The 22,984-nt window shown below is 42.4% G+C and overlaps 1 protein-coding gene across 2 annotated transcripts; it reads right to left on the reverse strand.

The window, feature by feature from the left end:
- Positions 1–421: 421 nt before the first annotated feature.
- Positions 422–21,510, reverse strand: ATP1B4 (ATPase Na+/K+ transporting family member beta 4). Of its 2 annotated transcripts, none has more exons than XM_037988864.2 (8): positions 21,260–21,510; positions 16,736–16,985; positions 12,658–12,786; positions 12,289–12,393; positions 8,102–8,298; positions 7,236–7,292; positions 4,907–5,002; positions 422–4,209 (listed from the first exon to the last, which is right to left on the reverse strand). In XM_037988864.2, the coding sequence occupies exons 1-8, from the start codon at positions 21,320–21,322 to the stop codon at positions 4,048–4,050; spliced, it is 1,059 nt and encodes a 352-aa protein (XP_037844792.1). In that variant the 5' UTR covers positions 21,323–21,510; the 3' UTR covers positions 422–4,047. The 2 variants fall into 2 exon arrangements, with proteins under 2 accessions (XP_037844792.1, XP_008017644.1); XM_008019453.3 differs by having other exon boundaries at positions 16,724–16,985.
- Between the last annotated feature and the right edge of the window lie 1,474 nt (positions 21,511–22,984).

The raw sequence follows: 22,984 nt of genomic DNA on the forward strand, positions 1-22,984 counted from the left end.
GATGTGCCTTAAAGCCATTTAGCCAGACTTTCATCAAACATTTTCAAAGTTTCTCTTTGAATTTTGATTCTGTCCCTCCCTCCCCCTGAAAGTTTCTCTTAGTGTTCCTCTCCTACACAAACAAACATAACAGTTTATACCAGGACTCAACCTTGATTTAAAAAAAAAAAAGGGCTGCTCTCACAAAGCAGTCTAATGAGAAACCAGAGCACAGAGACTACAAAAGAAAAAATGCCCAGAAATGAAACAACTTTTAGTTTTATCCTCCTATGACTAAACCCCAAGAGTCAAAAAGAGGGGAGAGAGAAGAAAAACAATATTTAACTAACAGGTTGTCAATTGTCAAGTTTTCCACCCACATGGCTGCCCAATATTCCTCTGGGAAAATCAGTGATATGGTCTAGAAAGAGAAAATCGTACATTTCTTTTTTATTTCAATTTATTGTTGTTGACAACTCCTCAAGACAATATAAATGTTTTTTTACATGTTGATCCCCAGAAAACAGGTGCCTAAGAAAGGTTACTTTAGGATAATGAAGGATAATGATTTCAGGGGTGTAGAAGGTGAAAAATCATAACCAAAGTCCAGCATGGACAAAACCATGAAAACATTTGGAAATAATATTTCTCATTGACAAGCAAGTAAAACCAAGTGCATTGCAACAGATGGCATACAAATCAAATCCTGATGCAACACAGTATGGGGAACTATTTAAATTAATCTACTAGAAGTTTATTGAACAGTTAAAATATAACTTTAATGAATATATTATCATATCCAGTTCTGTATAGTAAAGCTATATTTTTCATGTCCTAGCTGACAACACAAACTATCTTAGTGCCCTTCAATATTGCTTTGCAATTGTGGACACAATGGATTCCATTGAAAGAGAAATATTGTTTGACAAATGATTCATAATTCCTTGTCTAATAGTCAATGCATTTAACAGGATCATGTATTAGGTATAAAATATAGCACCAGTAGTTGAATTCCTGTGAAATGTTAACTATTTTAACTCAAAATTTACATATGTTTCAAAATGTTTGGGATGTCATTAATTGATTTTTAAGAAGATGGTACTTTCTGGTAAGCAGCAGCTCAGAGTAGAAAGAGCACTGGACCTGGAGTCAGATGCAATGCAAGTTGTTTTTTCTAAACACTCTCTAATATCCTTTCCAGATCTAACGTTCTATTATCTTTTACTACTGAATCTTGAGAGTTTGATTGTTTGAGGTAATTTTCAAGTGGTTTAAAAGTTGTTGTCTTTTTCATTTTGTTCCTTTTATTTTTAAAGGTTAGTTTTGAAAATTGAATTTGTTAAGAAAATGGGTTGAGAGGAGGCAGTTTCATTGTATGTTTGTTTGTTTTTGTATTTCCCATTAACCTACTGTAGAAGATCCTACATCTTCTATTACTTATTAGTAGTGGTTGGCCTCCCTCTACTCTGTCAATAAGACTTTGAAGGTGTCTGGGAAGGAGATTCCAAAGAGGAACAGCAATTCTTTCTGCCACAATGCCAAAAGAAAAAAACACTGTTAGGGACTAGATTGGTGTGGTATGTTTACATGACTGGCTTCAATTCCCAAGATTAAATAGCTTAAAATTTCTTAAGCAAGTTCCCTTAACCCAATGTTGCTTTCGTTCTCATGTTTCCTTCTCCCCAACCCTACATGTGTTTACATCTCCACATCAATGTCTGACCAATAGAAAATCACATCTAAAATGTTCAAAATTGATCTCCCCAAACCTGCTTCTCTCTTGTATTCCCAGTCTTGATCAACAATGTCACCATCTTACCGGTTCTAGCCACGCTCAAACCTTTGGAGTCATTCTCCAAACTCCTCCTTCCGTATTCCCCATTCCACAATCTTGTCCTTCTCCAATCACCCTTCACATAGTGGTTGCCAAGTGCTCTTTCTAAAATACAAGCTGGGTGCGGTGGCTCACGTCTGTAATCCCAACACTTTGGGAGACTGAGGCAGGCAGATCACTTGAGGTCAGGAGTTCGAGACCAGCCTGGCCAACATGGTGAAACCCTGTCTCCACCAAAAATACAAAAATTGGCTGGGCATGGTGGTGTGTGCCTATAATCCCAGCTACTCAGGAGGCTGAGGCTGGAGAATCACTTGAACCCGGGAGGTGGAGGTTGCAGTGAGCCGAGATCGCACCACTGCACTCCAGCCTGGGCGACAACAACGAAACTCCATCTCAAAAATAAATAAATAAATAAATAAAGTAAAATAAAATAAAACCCAAATGTGATCACAGAGCCTCCCTGATTAAAATGCTTTAATTACTCATTTTCACCTATTGGATAAAACTCAAAGTCCTCTTTCCGTCCCTGAATACCTCTCTAGCTCGATCTCTTGCCACTCCCTGCCATTCCTCTGAACCCTTTTCATTCCAGTTACATAAACTGCTCACAGTTACCCAGACACACCATGGTCTCTTCATGACTGTGGCTTTGCATGTGAAATTTCCTCTGCTACTTTCTCAGCTCAAGGTATTTTCCCTCATGTTCCCATAGCTTTCCACATGCTAGTTTTTTAACTCTCATTAAACTATATTTTATAACTTCTCCACTTGCTTGTCTTCACTACCAGACTGCCAGTTCCCTGTTTTGGGAGAAAGGAAACATCATAGAGGAGATTCAGACTTTGGATGCTCCTGTGTGGCATTTGAACTTGCTTCGGACCCTGATACACTATACTATTCACTGATGCTTGCTTTTTTTTTCTTCTTCTTGTGCCAGCCCTCCCCCTGGTGGAGGTGTTAAGAAGCGGTGGAGTGATCAGGTGACCAAAGATAAGACAAAGTGACCTGGCTGATCCACATCCTGGATACGCATCTGCCTCATGTCATTTTTAAAGTAAATGCTAAACTGGCTAATAGGTCTCGGCTTTTGCCTGGCCTGGCAGGAACGTTCTGTCTTGTCATGTATTCATTGACAGACTCTGATTTCAATTTCCAGAGCTGTAGCAGAAGGTCAATGTAACCACCCCGATGGTCTCAAAAAACACCAGGCTATAGTCAAACAAATAGCCCAAGAAGAACTAGCTGGTGGGAATCTTCTTCCATGTTGTCTCCTCTGCCTGAAGCTGAGAAAAACCTGTTTGCAGGAATGTTTGCCTTTAGACGATTACACCAGAGAGCAAGGAATCAAACACCAATCATATCCATATGCTAAGTGTTCTCCCCAGTTGCAGTGAGCCCCACCTCTTTAAAAAGTCACAGGGACAGTCTTCATCTCTATCCCAGGACAATATCCTGTTAGGACTGCTTTTTTCCCAGTTGAAAATAACCTAGTCTTTGAATAAGCATTTAGTTGTCTGTGGGAGGCAGAAGCTTCCTAAGCACCTCTGGATATAGAGGTCTTTAGGTATAATGGTCTAGGTTGTCTAGGTTGGTCTGAGTGGTGATTCCCAGGGAAAGACCTTGCCAGGCAGGTTTTATTTTCTTCAGAGACAGGTTCTCACTCTGTCACCCAGGCTGGAGTGCAATGCAGCTCACTGCAGCCTTGACCTCTTGGGCCCAAGTGATCCTCCTGCCTTAATCTCCCGAATAGGTGGGACTGCAGATGCATGCCACCATACCTGGCTTAGGCAGATTTTTAAAAAATATGTTAGATTATTAGCCTGGTTGGGAGGAATCTGACCTCTGAAACCAACAGAATTTTAGAAAACATGATGAATTTATAATCATAATAGAAATTCTCCTTGATGGCTATTGCACGGCTATTGTAAATTTTATCAGATACTGTGTTTATGCTACAGGGAGACTACCAGCAGCAAGAACAGGTTTTAGTTTTAAGTGGAGGGAAAGGAAATTAATAAACTCTGTTTGTCATCAGAAGAGACTACCTTTAAAAAAATCAAACAGCTTCCACAATGTCATTTTATACACATATCATAGGCAAGGAAAGATGATCTGCTGTCTTAGATGTCCATCTGGCTGTGTCCTAACTGAAGAAAAAGAATTCAAGTGCTACCAGAGATACCATGAGATAAAACAGAAACAGAACTGGTAAGAATGGTCCCCTGAAGTTCTTAGGTTTCTATGTTCAAGGTAAAGATTACCCTGCCCACAAAACGATCATTGATGACATCATTTATGATGCCTTTGCCCTTCAGTTGGCACTGCACAGGCACTGCTTGGTTCTTCACCACGTCTGTAAAGTGCATTGCCACCAAGGGGGATGTGTAGTTAACCTGTAGGTAGAAGAACAATAAATTCTAAGTGTGGGGAGGTGGTAGGAGGGAAGTGATCAGATAATCACTGCAGGGCGATGCCCCTCACAAAGAGAACTGAGCAAATCCCATGATGCCAATTCTCAAATGGCCAAAGCAACTGACATACTCTCCTTGCGCTGGGAAAGTGTGGGAAAATCATACATTTCTCTGATAAGTCACTGTCAAATATCTGATTGTCCTCTGGGAAAAACCAATTCTGACTCAGCATGATATGATTTTTCTGGAGATCAGACCATGAATTAAACCAAAACTAGTGTCTATTGAGTCCCTTTTTTGGGGACTGACCCCAGCGCTTCAAATGGGAGAAACAGAAGCGTGATTATTAATGCAGGTTTAGGCACATTGGTAGTAATTTATCTTTCCTGACTCTGCCACTATCTAGCTGTATGGTCTTGGGCAAGTCATTTTTTCTCTCTGAACCCCAATTTTCCCATTTGTAAACTTAAAAGGTTAAACTAGGCCATATATGAGATTCTTTCGGATATGGAAAGGAGTGTGGTTGTGATAAGAATTGGTAGAGGGAGCTCCTGGTTATGGCCAGCAGCTATTTACCCCTCTACTATCTCCTGCTCCCTAATTCTCATAGATCCCAGCCAGCTCTTCCTTTGTCACTGAGCCCTTTCTGACAGCAATGACTAAAGGGGATACAGCTTACGTGAGTCAGTTTGCCGTAGTAAGGGTAGTAGCGGAGGTCAAAAGAAGCCGACTCTGGGTAGTAACTGATGGATCGGATGTCATTTTCATCACCTCTCTGTAAGCAAAAGCAGGTATATGTGGGGTGCTGGGTCACAGAGTGGGTTAGAGTCTGAGCTAAAGGGAGTTGTACCTCAGGCGAAATCACTGTGTGACCCATAACCTACTGTTCCAGGAAGACCATGAAAGCAGAATGGGGCAGAGCTCAGCCGTGACCTGTCCCTAGAAGAGCATTTTTAGGGAGTGACTGTGCCTTGTCTTTTCAGTTCAAAGGATGTTGAATAGAAGGCCTGAACTGAGGAGGCCAAAGGTGCTCAGTATGGCTCTCTGTTGGCTTCTGGGGGACCCAGACAGAAGCAGTCCAAAGGGCTTGCAGTATCTGATGCTGCTCTGGAAAGAGGCCGGACAACTCCAGCCTTTCTCCAAAGAATCACACTGAGCCTGGGACACAGTCTTGGACTTTGGAGCTGAGGGAGATATATGTTAGAACATATTTAGTAAATCCCACTCCATGATTTGCACACTGCAGGCTCGGTTCTATTGGAAGTCAGATCAAGTGCATAGGTACCTGATACACGGCACATAGCCTACAGTTGGCTCACCTAAACTCATGTCTCTGACTATATTCTCTGTAGTGCTTAATTACAGTAGGTGGGGTCAGAGGGGTAAGCAACAAGAGCTTGGGTATGCAAATGATTAAAGTAAACAGGTCTACCCTTATCACATTATGTCAGGTAGGGGGTTGCCCATTCTGCGATACATTCGGCTTGCCCTAAACAGCAGAGGTCTGGGGGCTAGTAAGGACAAATAGTGCATTACTACTAGTAAATTACTCACTAAGGTCATGTGATTGCTTCTGTCAATATACTTTAATTGTTCTTGGTACAAACTAATCTATCCTTAATTTATTCTAGTCATTACCTTATCCTGCTTGATTTCCACAAATGGGTGTGGATTTGACCAGTATTGTTTATTATAGAATGTATAGAAATTCTTAATATATGTGTTTAAAAGGACATAAAATATGTAAGGAGGTAGCTAAAAATAATAATTAAAACATTAAAACAATTTTAGAAAGGACAGTTCTCAGCAAGGTTTGATGTAAGCTGAAAAACAAACAGCTTCCATTAGGGAACAATAAGTAGAACTCTGTCCAGTTAATACGCTAGCTTAAGACTAAGTTGGTCTTTATGATTTACTTGTAATACATTCTTCTAAAAAGCAATGAAATTTATTTTTCGTGAAGGTCTGGGGAATCAGTTCGCATAGTTTGTAGTCTCACCTCACACTGTGAATATTTACACATATACATGACAACAGAATGTGCTTCCTACCTTGTTCATTTGGCAAGTACTGCCTGACCTTTCAGAGCTCATCTTCACTTTTCATAGCACTTGTAATACTTGATTGTCTTGATTTCAGAGACAGAGCTGTACTCTTACCTCAACACTTCTAACACCTAGTAGAGGATCTGATATATAATAAGTGATCAATAAATGCTTGCTGAATGTGGGATATTGGCTGAATAAATGCTGCCTTTTGCTGTTTTCTGATCTGCCACCATGAAGACTGAAGTTTTCAACTGTATTTCTCCTACTGAGAATGGGATTACCAGGTCTCAAGTATTTGCAAGACAACTATCCAGGTCTGGGGGTGCAGTTGATGTCACAGAATAGGAGAAAGCTACTGCTTGTTTAAGAAGTAAACCCAAGATCTAAGGGCTTTTTCCTACAAGGGAGCTAATTGGTACAGATGAGATATAAGTTAATGGTCCCTCGAAGGACAGTTAATTAGCATATTAATCGAGTTCTGTTTATACTTCCCTTATAGTCATTTGTGATTGCAACACCCAGTACCACTGGTCATTGCTGCAAAATGTGAAATTCAGTTTTAAAATCTGGAAACTAATGACTCTAATGAAAGCTGTTTGTTTAGTTCAAAGAAACAAGTAATTAGAGCTAAGCAAAAGTGTACACAGAATCTCAATTAATGACTTGGCACACTGTTGTTCCCCGCTGTGGCCCCTAGCTGAGGTTCATTCTTTGGTTTTCACAAGTATTAACCATGACACACTGACTGACACACACACACATACACTATACACACAAACACACATGAGTTGAATGCTTTCTGGAAAGAGGAAAACCTGAAGGAACTAAAGAGAGGTATAGTTATGAAAAGATTAACCTTTTCCTTAGCCTACCATCCATGTATAAGTCCTTGAAAGGGATGGACTACCTTTTTGCGTGAAACAAATGTGCTAACAATGCTTACTCAAAAGGTCTCTTTACCTGGACTTTGCAGGAAACCTTCACAGGATCTCCAAGCTCAGGACGAAAGCCTACAACCTATCAAAAGAAACTCAGTGGTTTTTTTTTTTTTAACAAAACATATTTGACAGTAAAAATTGGGGCTTTTCTATCCCTCCTCCCAATCATCCTTCCTCAGGCATATACTTCATCTATTTCGCCTTCTCAGAAATGTTACAAAAAGCAAAAAATGCAAAACATCTTTAGAGCTAAGCAGCTCAACTTACTCCGTGTTATATTTATGCCTGATATTTACACACAAGGGGAAACTTCAGCAAGTCAACTCTAAAGATGTAAAGAACTTTCTAATTTCAAGAGGGGTGTGACTGATAACGCTCTGCCACACCTAAGTCATGACAGGATGGAAGAAAAATGCATTTTTATGATGTAAGAACTGTCCCCCATGCCACCCTCATGTCAATCCCCTGTTTCAAACAGCTCAGTATTCGATTCCTTATTTAAAATACTTTTTAAAAAATTAAAGATGAGGTCTCACTATGTTGTCCAAGTTAAACTTGAACTCCTAAGCTCAAGCAATCCTCCTTCCTCAGCCTCCCAAGTAGCTTGGATTATAAACTCGAGCCACTGCACTTGACTAGGACCCCATTCTTGACAAAGGCCATCAAGCAGCAGGTTTGGGCGTGAAGGAGAAGAATGGCCACAGGAAGTGCTGGGGGGAAGGGAGAAGAAACTGATAGGCTTATCTGGTTATTTGTATTTCTGATGCTGTCAGTAAAAATGACCAAACCTGTGGTGTATGAAGACAGAGCCCAAGACAAATGGAGTGGCCAGAGCCCTCCTATCTAGTTCATTCACTTATCACCACCAGATATCAAAAGCCAATATACCCGGTTCATCTTTAGAAGGATGCAGGGCTGTCCAGTAGAGTATCCAAAAGTTGGGTCCTCCAGACCAGAGCAGTTCTTTAGGAAGGAGCGTTTAAATTGGCAGGCCTTCTTGTCCTCATCCTCATTGCCATCTTGGATGAAGTACTGCCCCGGGGGACAGTCTACATTCATTTCCTCTTGAAGACTGTCATTATAACCTAAAGCATGTGTGAGTGGCAACGGGTTATGTTAGACAGGTGCTACAGGGGAAGGCCATGCGTTCAGTAGTCCTCCCTCCCAAATTTCCTTTCTCCAGCTTGTTTGTATGCCTCTGAAAGCCCACTCAGTCTCCCTGTGACCTGGCATCAGGTACCCAACAGCCTTCATCGGCAGCCATCCCTCTAGAAAGTCTTCCTGACTAGTCACTTCAGCCCAGTTTGATTGCCTGTTCCCTTGCTTTTCATTCCCATGGAACTTCTGGATATCCATCTCTGGGTCCTATGTTAGTCACTTTATAATTTTTCTCTATTTTCCACCATTTCTTTTCAGATATGATAAACTGTAAACTTGGAAGGCTGTCCCTTCTACTTCTGAGAGAGAAATAGGCACATAGTTGGTAGATTTTGGAAGAGGGAATGAAATATTCAGGGTATGGTGTATATATAAGGAAGCTAAGTTGCTGGGTTAAATTTCCTTAACTTCACTTAGGAAACAAGGTGAACCCATTGGGCGGTTACAAATTTGGGTGGTCTTTTGGGATTGCCCTTATGGCTACCTGCTCATGGTTCAGTAGCCCTCCCCCCGACCCCCTCAGTTGGCAATGGATCCAGAGGCCAGCCCAAGCAGCCACCTAGTTCTCTTGGGCTGGGGACCAACTCTGGTACTGTCTTTACTGGCGGGGCACTGCCCACCCAATGTACATGGATTTGATTGCAATAGAGAAATAGTCCTGGGGAGACTGATTTGGGTAATAATAAAACTCCAGTCTCCTGCACAGCAGGCTGAGCATGAATTACTCTTTCTCTATTGCAATACCCCTGTCTTGATAAATCAGCTCCGTCTAGGCAGTGGGCAAGGTGAACCCGCTGGGCAGTTACAATGTCTCCCTTTGAAGTCAGTGAGAGGCACCTGATTGTAAGAGAGTGAGAAGTATGAGTTGTGAGACAGAAGGAAAGTGGAAGAAGAGGAAGAGGAGGAGAAGGAGGTGGAGTAGGAAGGAGAGGCAGAGGAGGAGGCAGGGCAGGGAATAAGCCAGCTCTTCATCCTTTACAGAAGGAAGTTAGCACTGCAAAATAGAAGCATAAGTTAAAAGATAGAAACCGATGACAACCACAGGGTCTCTACGGGGATGATGAGGGCATGAGATCTTGTCTACTGAGGCCTGAGACATTCAGGGTTAATGTCCTTTACATTGGATGGAATGTAACATGTGTCAAAGGATACATACATCAGGGAGCAAGCTTAAAGAGGCTATTTGTGAGGTAACTCTTTTTTTTTTTTTTTTTTTTTTTTTGAGACGGAGTCTCGCTCTGTCGCCCAGGCTGGAGTGCAGAGGCCCGATCTCAGCTCACTGCAAGCTCCGCCTCCTGGGTTCACGCCATACAGGTGCCCGCCACCTCGTCCGGCTAGTTTTTTGTATTTTTTTTAGTAGAGACGGGGTTTCACCGTGTTAGCCAGGATGGTCTCGATCTCCTGACCTCGTGATCCATCCGTCTCGGCCTCCCAAAGTGCTGGGATTACAGGCTTGAGCCACTGCGCCCGGCCATGAGGTAACTCTTTGGGCTGCCAAATTTCATACATAAAACTGGGCTTTAGAAATTACTGCATTATTTCCAATTTGATTCTAAATGATGCAGCCCAGTTAGTCCTGTTAGACTCAGTCCCTATGTATTAATGTTCAAAGTAGCTCAGTATTTCAGAGGAGATTTTGCACCTATGATCTACCAGAGGTAAAACTCAAAATGTACTGCTGAATTCTCATCTAATAATATCAAACCCACAGGTTGTGACTTGGGTTTGATATTATTAATTGGCAACTGGGAATTTTAAATCTATCCAATTATGGCTATGCCTTTATTTTTTCTTTGACAAAGCTACATTTAATTCAAGGTTTTGTTTTAATTTTTTAGAACAAGAACTATACTCAAATAACTTTCTAAATAGAGGCTGCAGTCATGTGCTCATTGTTTCTCTTGCGGTAGTTCCATTAAAAATAATGTGACATGGACATGACCCTTATTGCAAAATCCCAGTCCTCATGGGAGTGAAAGTGATACTCTGGGATGTCTATTTCAGAGATGTGCTTCTTTTTAGCAGGACACATTATCTACTCTTAGAAACTGAAAAACTAGTGCTTTTCCTAACATTTCCTGCTTCCATCATCATCAGGTCAGAACTGGTATTTCTCTGTCTACTAGCTTCTTGGAGGGATTTTCTCAGCAGGGAATCCGGCAATATATTTGCAATCACTTGCAAGCATTCTGAAACAAAAGAAGATACTGTGCTGGCCATGATGCCTAAAACATTTCTGTGGCTAAAAATAGAACTACATGGACTCAGATCCCATCTCCCCTCATTTCACAGGTAAGGAATCTGAAACTCAGACTTACCCAAAATAACACTGAGCCTTACTGATATAAAGCTGAGTTTCTAACTCTTGGTCATATGACAGCAGTGTAGAATTATGAAAAGCAGCATTTCTCAAACTTTAAATTTCCTGCAAATCACCTGTGAATTTTTTAAAAATGCAGATTTTGATTCAGCAGGTCTAGAATGTGGTCTGAGATTTTGCCTTTCTAACAAACTCCCAGGAGATGCCCATGTTGTTGGTCCCGTTATAACACTTAGAGCAGCGAAGAGTGTCAAGAACGTGAAATGTGGATTCAAACACTGGTTCTGCTGCCAGAGTCTTTGATCAAGTTACTCCCCCTTTCTGAGTCTCAGTTTCCTCATTTATAAAATGAGGATGATCAACTTTATTATGCAGAGTTAAAGTTAAATGACCAAATTTATGTATTTAAATAACACTTCCTAGCACATGACAAGAGATTGTTCTCCTAATTCAGTGCACATGTTGTAATAGTAGCTGCCCCTAGAATGGATCAACCCCACTTCAACCAGGCCAGGACAACCAAGCCAGAATGACTGGCGTTTTTTCCCCACAAAGATTAGGTGCAGAAATGCAAACCCCACTGGAGCTCCTCTTTGATAGCTGCATAAAGAACCTGTGTGCTCTGTTAACCTTAACCAAGCTGCTACCTCAGATATTACCTTGTGAAAAGGTCTCCCACAAAGCCATTCATTTGCCCCTGAAAATTTATCTAATGACACTATAGAGATAGGCACCTCGAAAATATTTGGGATCAGAATGTTGGAGCGACTGCCACCCAGAGATTCTTCCTCTAACTCCTTTCTGGAATGCTGTTAAATAAAGACACTTGGCTAGGCGCAGCGAATCATGCCTGTAATCCCAGCACTTTGGGAGGCCAAGGCAGGCGGATCATGAGGTCAGGAGATCGAGACCATCCTGGCTACCATGGTGAAACCCCGTCTCTACTAAGAATACAAAAAATTAGCAGGGCGTGATGGCATGCACATGTAGCCCCAGCTACTCAGGAGGCTGAGGCAGGATAATCGCTTGAACCTGGGAGGTGGAGGTTGCAGTGAGCAGAGATCACACCACTGCACTCCAGCCTGGGTAACAGTGTGAGACTCCGTCTCAAATAAAATAAATAAAATAAAGACACTTGCCCTCTCCCTTCAAGTTAGCCCATCTCCAAGAAATGACGTCTTTTATCTTGAGAAAGTTTAGAAGACAGGAAGCTTCCAGCTCTGAAGAACATTCTTCTTTTCCCACCACTATCTCCCCCCAGAATTATCTTCTATAAATGATCATTATTGAGCCATCTGGATATGTTCAGGACTTAACTGGGTGCTGTATCATGTTCAAGAAAAGAAAAATGTTCTCTGCCTCAAAGAGCTTATCTTGCTGGAAAATTGACTTGTATGCTTTCAAGACAACATGCAGTCACACACTAGAGCAATTCTGATTGTAGCTACAGGTGCTAAGGGGGATGCAAAGTAAGGACAGACCATGACGAGTTGGGGTTAGTAAGACTGGGATTCCTGGGCCAGGTGAATTTTGAATTTTGGATTCCCACCCACCACCTTTCAAAAGAACTTTCCACTATTCAGAGGAACTTACTTACCCTGGAGAAAGCCATTTAGACTAATCACATAATGCTGCCAAGTGTCGGGTTCAGAAACGTTGAAGTTGAAGTTAAGGCTATGGGCGAAGGGTCTGATCATAACGCCTGGCAATGAAAACAGGTCTTGGATATATTAACCCATTCTTGGGATAATTTTTTTTTGTATTGATTCCCATGAAACCATTTCCCCCCAGGCAATCAAAATAAAAAGAACCATAATTTGCCAAGTACCATTTTACTTTTCCTCCTAATAATTGAATCTCTAAGTCATTACCAGGAAGAGCCAAAGTTAATTGAGGCTGAACATGCTGTGCAAGCATATTTCTGTCCAGCAAGTTCTGACAACACAGGGCATCTGGGCACACTCACCAGGAGGCTTTACCCGCTCCGTGAAGGTTGGTATATAGGGACTGATGGTCAGAAATAGTGTGTACATGCAGAGGGTGATCACAGCAGCCAAGGAGGCATAGAAGAAGAAGTAAATGAGTAAGATCAGGCCTGCAGAGTAATCATAGATGAGAGTGGTCAGTGCTTGCCAACAAGCCCTTCCTCCCTGCTTGGACTCATGAACCAGAACCAACCCAACCACAAAATGGCTCTTTAAAAAAATTCCCCAGATTCAGTATGTCCTTGCTTATTCAGATTTCACCAGTTTGGAGTCAGTGAGGATTGTGTCAGGGGTCTAATTGCAGTTTACCTTTACAACATCTCCGATGGAAGGGCTTGCTGAGCAAATGATGGCCATGAACAAGAATACAGTGGAGTAGAGTTTAAAGTACTGCAGAGGGCAAATTGCTTGAGAGTCCTCTGGGCAACAGTTGATGTCCTAAGTACAAATCATTCTTTGCTATTCATTAAAGTGGATGCCCTGAAGAGTCCTAGCAGCTTGGTTCCAATAATTATAGGTAATTGCAAGTGATGAAAACAGCATTTCTTTCCACATAGTCTATAATTCAAACTTTTGATGAATTTCCACTGGACTTGCCTCCGGTCAAGGCAAAGTGAGGTTTTGCCCTGCTTATTTCAAATTTTATTCATCTTTATCAAAGATGAATAAAATGGCTCTGCTTTTCAAAAAGAACACTAACACAGGGTGGGGAAGGGAAAAGAAGGAAACGGTACCTAATCACTGACACTTGCCTGTGAACTTTGGCAAGTTATAGAACTTCCTTGCACCTCCAATTCCTTACAGGTAAGATGGGGATAAAAACAGCACTTACCTCAGATTCTTATCTATATCCCTAACAATATCTGAAATTCAGTCTTTCCTTACATCCTATCCTGACTGTACCACTTTCAAGCTGTTTAATCTTGGACATGCTGTTCACCTCTCTGGGCCTCAATTTCCTTGTCTGTACAATAATGGTACTTACTTCTTAGCATTGAATAATGCATATAAATAGCATAGCACAGAGCCTGGCGAATACTACATGCACCATAAGTGGCAGTCATCATCGGTTATTATTAACATTATTATTAGTGCTGTAGGACCAGAAGCATAGTTGTGTGAATTTTCCCTCTTTGGGCTGTATTAGGACTAGGTTTGTCCCAGGATTAGGCAACAATGAGTGAGGTTAATGAGCTTGAGATTGCTGCTGAGAAACTGTTTTCAAGCCCTCCTTGGGGCTCTCTCAGGCAACAACGTTTGGCTCTGTTCACAGCAATGACATGATGTTGGACCTACAGATTTGAACTGAATTATGAACCAGAAACTGGAACAAACCACTTAACTTTGCTGTACCCCAAACTGAATCCAAATATTAATTTTAAAATTGAACCATGAACCAAATAAAATTAACCAAAAAAGGTATTGTGGAACGGAGAAAAAACCCATAGTAATCTGACTGGAAATGGAACTGACCCTTTTTATTTTATTAAGATGAACTAAAGCAGAACTGGAACATGAACACATTGATTCAGTTGGAGTCCCTGGAGAATAAACGACAGCACCTGTGTGCCTGTGATACTTGGCTGCTGCCCACTGGCTATCTAATGGGATTTGCCCTGTGTTTCTGCCTCCATTCCTTTACCCCATGCCCATCCTGGGAATGGATCAACAGCTAGAGCCATCCATGGAGATCAAAAGACTCAATTTCATGGATGAAGGGAAAGCAATGGAACACAGGTACATTCCTTTGGAGATATCTTCCTTTTTTCCCAGGATGTGTGGCCAGGAAGTTGTAGATAGGAGAATGACACTAGCAATAAGTCCCCTTAGCCTCACCCAGGAGTGGGTGCCCTAGAGTTAATGATAGGTAATCACAGACTGAGATAGTTAGCTCAGCCACCCCCAGGCAAAACCAAGCACAGTCCCCATCTGAACCCATTGATCCCTCTGACACTTTCTGCCCTGGATGTCCAAGTATTACTTGGGTCTTTCCTCCAGGTACTCTAGGGTTCTTTCCTCAATGCCCTACCCAGGCTTGGACAGACCACTGAGTAACCATGCTCCCAACTCTTCATTTCTCCCACTAAAACACCCTATCAGGTCCTGAGGCCCTACACATCAGGGCCTTGTTCGTTGTTAGAGTTCATGAAATGGGGCAGTGTTCTGGCAAAAGAATGAACTCTGGTGTTCATCCAACCAGGGTTTGAAATCCCAGCACTGCCACTTAGTAACTATGTGACTATAGGCAAGTTACTTACCCTCTCTAAGCCTCAGTTTCTGCATCTGTAAAATGGGGATAATAATATTACTACCTTGTATGATTCTTGTTGGTATCCAGTAAAATAACATAGAGTTTCCAAGAATAGGGATGTGCAGGTACCAAAGAAAAGGCCCAGATTATATTCATAGGCCTGGTAAATATGTTGGGCAGGTTGATGTCCAAGTTGGGACAGCATTAGTAAGTGCACAAGTGGGCACCTTGTTCTCAGGAAAGAAGACAGCAAGGCATGTGCTCTATGGCTGAAGCATTAACATTACCATTTGCCCTTTCCCCAGGGTAGCCCAATAGAAGAATTCCTGGGCTCTACTTAGACCTGCTACTCAGAGGTCTGGCTATGGCCTATCACGCAGTGTCGCTATTACCATATCTTCTCCGGGCACTTGAACCTTCCTCCCTCATCCCCACTTATTGGCCTATGTATTGTCTTTCACAGAAGCAATTTGGATCAGCTCATCTGGTGAAGTTCTAATGGCTGGCTGTTTAGGCTCCCCCTCCCAGAATCACACTTGCATTTCACAAGGCTTGTTTTTCCAGTCCTCTTTAGGCAAGGGAGAAACAGCTGTGCACCCTTGGAGCCCCAGTGAGTGTCCAATATTTGTCTGCAGCTTCCAGAATGTCGGAATGTTCCTTAAATGGTACATTTGTTCCAGTTGAGAGTTTGTGGGATGGTCAGGGGTGGGGCTGGGAATTGGGGAAGGGCGAAGGGAGATGAGAGTCCCACACCTGCTATTCCTAATTCCAGGAAACAGAGCTGACTGTTTCACCTTCACTGAGCTGAATTAGCAACATTAACTATGAGGGAAAGAATTCTTAGCCAAGGGGCCTTTAGAAGACATGGCCATCAACTTCAGCAACCTAGACCCTTGGCACTAGGGGACTGTTATTTCATCCTTGGCATCCTCTATTTTTTTTCTTCTGTGGATTGACTGAGTTCCAAACCAGCAGCTGCTCTTTTTCTGGGCTGTGCAGAGACTGTGGCAAGTGTGAATTTTACCACTGGCTAAATCTCCTGAGGAGAAGGCTCAGCATTAATAGTTTAAGAGGTGGGTAAGACTGTAGGAGGGGAGTGATGGGGAAGTTGTGGAGTAAAAATGATGGCAGCATATGATGCAAAGAGGAAATGCTAAGGAATATAATTCTGCCATTGATAAAACATGTCTATCATAGCAGAGGAAGACACCCACAAACTGGGGCCAGGGACACGCCTCCTGGCTCTCCTCTGACATTACCAGGTGATAAGGCCTCATAAAAACACTTGGTCAGGTTAGCATGCATTTGAGTCTCATATCTTACAAGAAGTCTTCTGCATAGTTCTTTCAACTTTACAGTTTTAACATCTAATTGGAGCCTCACTCTGATCCTGTGAGAGAAGCAAGTCAGGGATTGTTTTCCTCATTTGGCAGGTGAGGAAACTGAGACTCAGAGAGGGGAAATGATGAGTCCAAGGTCACATGAATAGAAAGTGACAGGACTGGGACTTTAAAAAGTCATGTGCTTTTTCAATTCATTCTCACTGTCTCTCTGCATTGCAACTGATGTTGAGCCCAGTGAGTTTCAGTTACACAGTCAAGTTTGTTCATCCATTTGGAGTTTGTTCTGATGGAATCTGTCCACAGTCTAGGCATTTCCCTAGGCATTGATGCCTTTACATGAAGTGCAAAGAGAAGTTCACAGACAAGCCCATCCAGCGTATGGTAAAGGAGCCCTGGACACCACACCAAAAGCAAAGGACACCAGACTTTGGCATTGGAACTATTGGGACTTACTCCAACTCTGACCTGTTCGGGCCAGAAACATCCTTCTCTCTGGATCCCACAGGTATTCGTTCATGATCTGCAATTTCTGCCACCAGGCATTGCCTGTTGGCTGACCCTGACCCTCTTCCTCCTCCTTTTCCTCCTCTTCCTCCTCTTCTTTCTCCTCCTCTTCCTCCTCCTCTGACTTGGGCACCACTGTCACCTGTGCCTCTTCTTCTGCTTCCTCCTCTTCATCTGCTAAGTAGTTCTGGTTCACTTCATCCGGATCATCCTGGAGCAGTGACAAAATATAACATCCTTTTTGGAAAAAAAATGTACAATGGTGCATCCCACCAGCCAAAAATAAATTGAAATGACTCAATATTTGGAGATGCTTCAAATTTCCACTTCCCCATAAACATACATGTTGTTACAAGAGGTGGATTTTCTTTCTCTCTGTTCTTTTGGAGGAAATATCCTTTCTATGACCCATTTTGACTCAGTATTCTTTCCATAGAGGTGCAAGTTTTATTCTCAGCTTCAGGCATTTGGGCTCTTCTCCAAGGACTGTTCATATCACTACTGTGTTCTGGGCCTTGACCTCCCACTTAACCTTGGCCTATCAGAGCAGAGGTGAGCTCACACAGGAAGAGGGTGGAATAGTCTTAGACATTGTGTCCGTGATGGCAAACTTTCAGTCCAAGTCAGCTTTATCCTAACACCCCATACACATTCAGCTGCTCAACTTCACCATTTTAAGTTGTGTCTAAAAATAGCCCGGGATGGACATCAGGACGAGAGGCCAACTACTGTACCCCTCCTCAAAACTTAGCCTTCCTTCCCAACAGAAACAATAGATGGGAAGTTATTAACTGCTTCTCTGATTATTGCCCTAGTTTGAATTTCTTCCTACCTTAAATTGGTTGGAAAGACCATCTGAGAGCTGGAACCCCAGGCTTCCTTAGTCCCCCCTCTATGCCTTAGGCAAAAAGCTGGGCACGTAATACATACTCAGCACATATTTGTTGATTGACTGATTGCAGCCATTACTTGAGATTTGAGACTGTAATCTTCTCTGAGTGATTCTAAGAAAATTAAACTGAAAAAGAGAGAGGGAGAGAGAGAATCCTAGACTTCACCAAAGTGGTGTTTCAAATACCTCCCAGCCACAGGCCGGAGAATTGTATCTTTGCTCTTTGGGGGTTTGCCAAGGCTTATTGCAGCAGCAGAAAATGAGGCTGCCCTCCCTTCTCTGCTGTCCAAGTCAGAAGAGTTGCAGGGCTGTGCACCTGTTGGGGTAGGATGTGTCAAACACTAGAGACCAGGGGCTCTGTGCTGCTCCCTCCCTGCCTGATTCCTCAAAGGCCATTTAGAGGGCACTCAGCTGAAAATGCTGCCTTTGCTGGGGGGAGGAGGGCTCAGCAAATTGGATTGCTCAGAATTAGTAAAAGTGATACAGAATGACAAGGCTCAGCTCTATTCGGTCTGCACAGCACTATCTAGCTCTTGATTATAAGCCCTCTTGAATTGCTCTCTAATTTGTTCCAATGTACAGCTCTATATAAAATATCACATCAGAACTGACAGGGACCTTCAAGATTTACTTATCCATCTGAGGCCCAGAGATGGGACAGGATCTAGCCAAAGCCATGCAGTAAATTCATGATAGAGTTGACAGTCTTGGAACCTGTGTCTCTTGATACCCTGGACAATGATATTTCTCCTCTATCACATTAAGCACAAGTGCCTAGAGGTAGCTTAGCAGATTAATGAAACACAATGCTTTAGGTTCTGTGTTCCTAAAGGATTTTAGGGCTCACGCCTATAATCCCAACATTTTGGGAGGCCAAGAAAGGAGGATCATTTGAACTCAGGAGTTTAAGGACAGCCTAGGCAACATAGCAAGACCCTGTCTCTACAAAATTAAAAAAATTAACCAGACATGGTGGCATGCACCTGTAGTCCTAGCTACTCAGGAGGCTGAGGCAGGAGGATTGCTTGAGCCTGGGAGGTCAAGACTGCAGTGAGCTGTGATCATGCCACTGTACTCCAGCCTGGGTGACAGAGTGAAACATTGTCTCAAAAAAACACACAGAAAAAGATTTTAGGTGTTTATTATAATCAAGGATGGCTGACTGACATAGGCTCACAGTGTAAGGCTTAGGAAAATAAACTTCATCCATCACTCAATGTTGAATGGATTAATGCATGTTCTTAATATCTTTCACTTGTGTGTGAACCTATGTACACATTTAAACTCCCAAACTACATTTTGAGCACCCAGAGGGAGAGTCCATATTTTCTAGCCTCTCGATGGCCCTCCACAGTGTAAAGCTGACCCAGTATGTCCTAACCAAATATCAGTGATACCTGCCTGACTTAAAATTCCTGATGCAAGACTCTGCAGGAATGCTTTCACAGAGATTGTCACCCTAACTGAGCTGTCATGTATATCACAGTGGGTAGCAATCACGGTCCCCAGAGAATCTACTGCACCCGAGAATCTCAGTGAATTTGAAGTATAACACTTCATTGAGGAGAAATATATATTCCCTTTACATTTCCTGAACAATTTTCTTTTCTCTCCTTGTTACGATGCCTGCCTTCAACCTTCCACAGAGGAGGCAGCTGGTCTAGGCCTCAGCCTGATCTTATTTGTAGATATGGGCTCTCATGATAATCCCATTACAGATGGCTTGTCATTAAAGCTTTACCCTCCTGAGAAGAATTAATCTTCTAACGGCTAATTTGCCCTTACAGCTCTCACACCCGAGAGGCTGTGAGAGGTTCCTGAGCTTTGCTTTAGGAACCTCAAATCTTTTCTCCTCTCCTCTGCTTCCAGGTAAAGGAGATGGTCACACTGTGCAAGAGAGGCCTTCCCCAAAAGATCCTCATTAATTAAATGTAAAATGTATCTTTTTGAAACTATTTAATGAAATCCAATAGAAAATCCTTTGGTAATGAGAATGCTTATCCCTAAGATTCTGTTTTGTCACTTTCCTAAAGTGGCACTACCCTCATGTGATACTGTGTGTGAGTGTGCTGGGGTATGGTAGTGGGTGTGCGATGGGGTCATCAGGTTTCCCTAAAAGAGAAGAGTCTGAAGAACAGAGGGTGGCTCCATTTTGAGCAATCTAAATATATAAACATATAAACAAATATATAAATGAACAGTATGACCCAAAGGATAAATTTTAAATTTGTGCCCTGCATTGAGCAGTAATACACCATAAACATTTGAATGGCTGGTTAATTTTAAAAGAGAAATTAGCACAGGATTGCCTTAATTTCTTTTTAAATTTGATCAAGTATTATAAGGATCAAGATCCCCTGATGCATTTAAAATCCAAGCCTCTTGACAAATAACTGAAATTATACACAACATTTTAGCAAGATTACGTAGAAAAGAAGGCAAGTAAGAAATAGTTTTATACCCCTGCAGATTGTAACTGTTCTGAGAGCTGGAAGAAACTTTGGGGGAAGTTAAATAATTCTTCGAATTGTGGCTAAAAAGCTAAGAGAAGCCCTCTGTAGGTTGATAGGAACTTAGAATAATGTGTGTTTTCTTCTGCGGGCTGTTGACAGTTTTCACTTAATTCCCTGGTTACATAAGTGGCCATACCCAAAGAAAAATGGCTTAGACTTTGTTTCCTCCTGGGGCTCAGATCACAATCCTCTCTGGGGAACATTTCAAAATCCTCTCCCCAAAAAGTACTGCGTTTGGCATACATTAATGTCTTATAGCAAAATAAATGCAAAGAAACTTTTGGATCAAATAATTTGTAATACACCCTGGAGATAAACGGTGAGACCAAAACAATGTATATGTGTCTGTATGTTGGGCAGTGTGGCGTGGCAATCCGGATGGAAATGGGTAGTGGCAGATCGGGGGTTTGGAAGATGCATACTGCAAATACAATGGAAAGAGCACAAGATTAGAAGAGAGGATATTGCATTTTCACTTTGGCTCCTCCACTAACTTGCAAGTCACTCCTGTGCTCTGAGCCACAGTAGCCTCCTTTACATAATGAGGGGTTCTGGAGATAAATTGTCTAGGATTCCTCCCAGCTCCTATTGGGGATTCTATGATTTTAGCTATAGTTTGGAATTTCTACTTTAGAAAGAGAGCAGCTGGACTCTAAGAAGCTACCACCCAAGGGTACTGAGACAGCTGGGTAGGCAGTGCCTTTCATTTCCTCTTCCTCTTTCCTTCCCTCTTGGCTAAATTTCTTGCTATTAGAATTAAATTTTTATACCCCAAAAGGTCTGTGAAAATTCTATACTCCCAAGAAAAGATTTTATAAGCCCGTTATTCTCTGTTATCTTCTCCTTCCCTTATCTTTGTTTCATAGGAAGAGGGGCTTCCTCCTTTTATCCAACAATTTAGGGTACCCGGGGGTGCTGGGAGTCACTGCTCCTTTTTGAAACCCTGGGTTTCCCTAAACTTCGCTGTTTATGCCCATCCCAAAGAGAGGCAGCAGTAAACCAAGGTCTGCACAGCCCCCAACCAACCCCATTAGAAAAAGCGGTGGGGGGCAGCAAAATATTCTGCTCTCCGGCACTCACGAGTCTGTAGCGATAACTGTAAGGAAAGGATGGAGCCCTTCTGGACCGGAGTTGCCTTCTCATGACTGTTCAGTGGGCAAAGACGCAGCAGAGGCAGGCAATCGGGTGAGAGTTCTGCAGCTTCTGCTGGTACAGGAGACACTGGTTGCTGGGGACACTTGGCGCCTGGTAAAAGTGAACCCTCCTGGCATGAGCCCTTCCCCAAAATAATCTAACATGTCCCTCTCTCATTGGTTGGCCCCTTCCCTGAATCAAGGGAAAGCCCTTATGGAAAAGCAAGCTCATCATTACAAGGAGGGGGAGATATTCTGGGTCACGAGGATGAGCAACTCACCCCCCGCCCCGCCCCCCTTTATGTGTCTTTCCACCCCTTGTCTTTCTCCAGTGCTTGAGATATGATGGGCCCAATGGAAATCTTAAGTCATGTTCTTCTCAATTGAGAGTTGGATATCAGTGCATGCAGGGGGTGGGTGTGGGTGGGAGTTGGGGGTGAGGGGAGACGGCCAAGAATAACTTGCCTTTTTCATAAGGCTGATCTCATGCAAAAGGATCTAGGATGTCAGGAAAGATTCCCCTTGCTCTCTCCCCCTACCCCCGCACACACTCTAAGCCACCTACAATATTTCTTATTTGTGTCAATCCATGAGCTTCTTAAAATGTGGATTATTCTTTCTGATTTTAGAAGCCAGGCTCCTACTTCATTCTTCACTGCCCCAAAGAGGGTCTTAGACATAAGGAAGCCTTTTTCTAGCCCACATGTCAAAGTGGCCCCATCAGTCACTGCCCCTCATACACACACCCCTCCAAATCCTGGCCAAATTTCTGTAGTGGTTGAGATCTATATTTATCCCTTAGCATCAGGGCAGGGAACAAGCCAGAACTTTGCAGTGTCAGTTTCCCAGACATATATAACTCCTGAAACCAACATGGGATCCAAAGAAAGGAAAAATTAGAAGAAACAGTTAAGACTATTGTATAGCATTTTTGGTCTGTTTGGAGTCCACCCCACTGGAGCCTGGGTGGTTAAAAGGCCTGGGTGGAGTTTGCGATCCTTCCTTCACAAATCAAGCCCCATTATACTCAAGTGGCTGAGAATGTTGCAGATACTGACATTCTGGGCACATTCATTACTGAGAAAAACAGCACAATAGCTTAGATAGATTTAGTCATAACTCCAATTCAAGGCTATTCTGATGAAAATGGTTTCAATTGCAGTTAATTTTAAATAAGAATTCCTTTCACTGTAATGTTACTAATCAGAACTCTTCCTTAACAGTGTCTCTTCCCATATCCTTCTCTGAAGAGAAAAAGGCCACTTACAAAAAAAGAGAAACTTATTCTTCTTTTTGCATTTTATTAAAAGCAAAATATATTCTAGGGGATAATATGGTCTCTGGTCTCAGTAGATGTTGATCTCTACCTTCTACACCTTCTCCAGGCCAGTCTTTTGTGTGATTCCTTATATTAAGTATGAGAATCCCCAGGCCCTTGGAAGCCTCAAAACCAAACAACGGCTAGGCTAACTGGTCTAAGGCTGAAAAGAGAGTACAGTCATTTTACAACATTTCAAAAACTGAGAGTAGGGGGACAAAAGGGAGTTAGGAGTGACATGACTTTAGGTAACAAAATACTCCATTCTCTAGAATCTTCCATTCCTAAGCATTCTGGGTAATTGGAGGTTTGATATATACTTAAGACATTTGCCATGTATTTCAGCTATAGCCC

Source organism: Chlorocebus sabaeus, chromosome X (assembly GCF_047675955.1).
Source record: "Chlorocebus sabaeus isolate Y175 chromosome X, mChlSab1.0.hap1, whole genome shotgun sequence".
NCBI lineage: Eukaryota > Metazoa > Chordata > Mammalia > Primates > Cercopithecidae > Chlorocebus > Chlorocebus sabaeus.

What these genes read in the sequence shown, in the direction of transcription:
- ATP1B4 (XM_008019453.3), bottom strand. Translation starts at nt 21,322, where the DNA reads ATGAGAAGGCAACTCCGGTCCAGAAGGGCTCCATCCTTTCCTTACAGT. An exon ending in TCCTTCTAAAGATGAACCGG is followed by an intron (nt 7,293 to 8,101) that starts GTATATTGGCTT and finishes TTCTTTTGATAG; the next exon opens with GTTGTAGGCTTTCGTCCTGA. An exon ending in ACTACGGCAAACTGACTCAC is followed by an intron (nt 4,210 to 4,906) that starts GTAAGCTGTATC and finishes TTCTACCTACAG; the next exon opens with GTTAACTACACATCCCCCTT.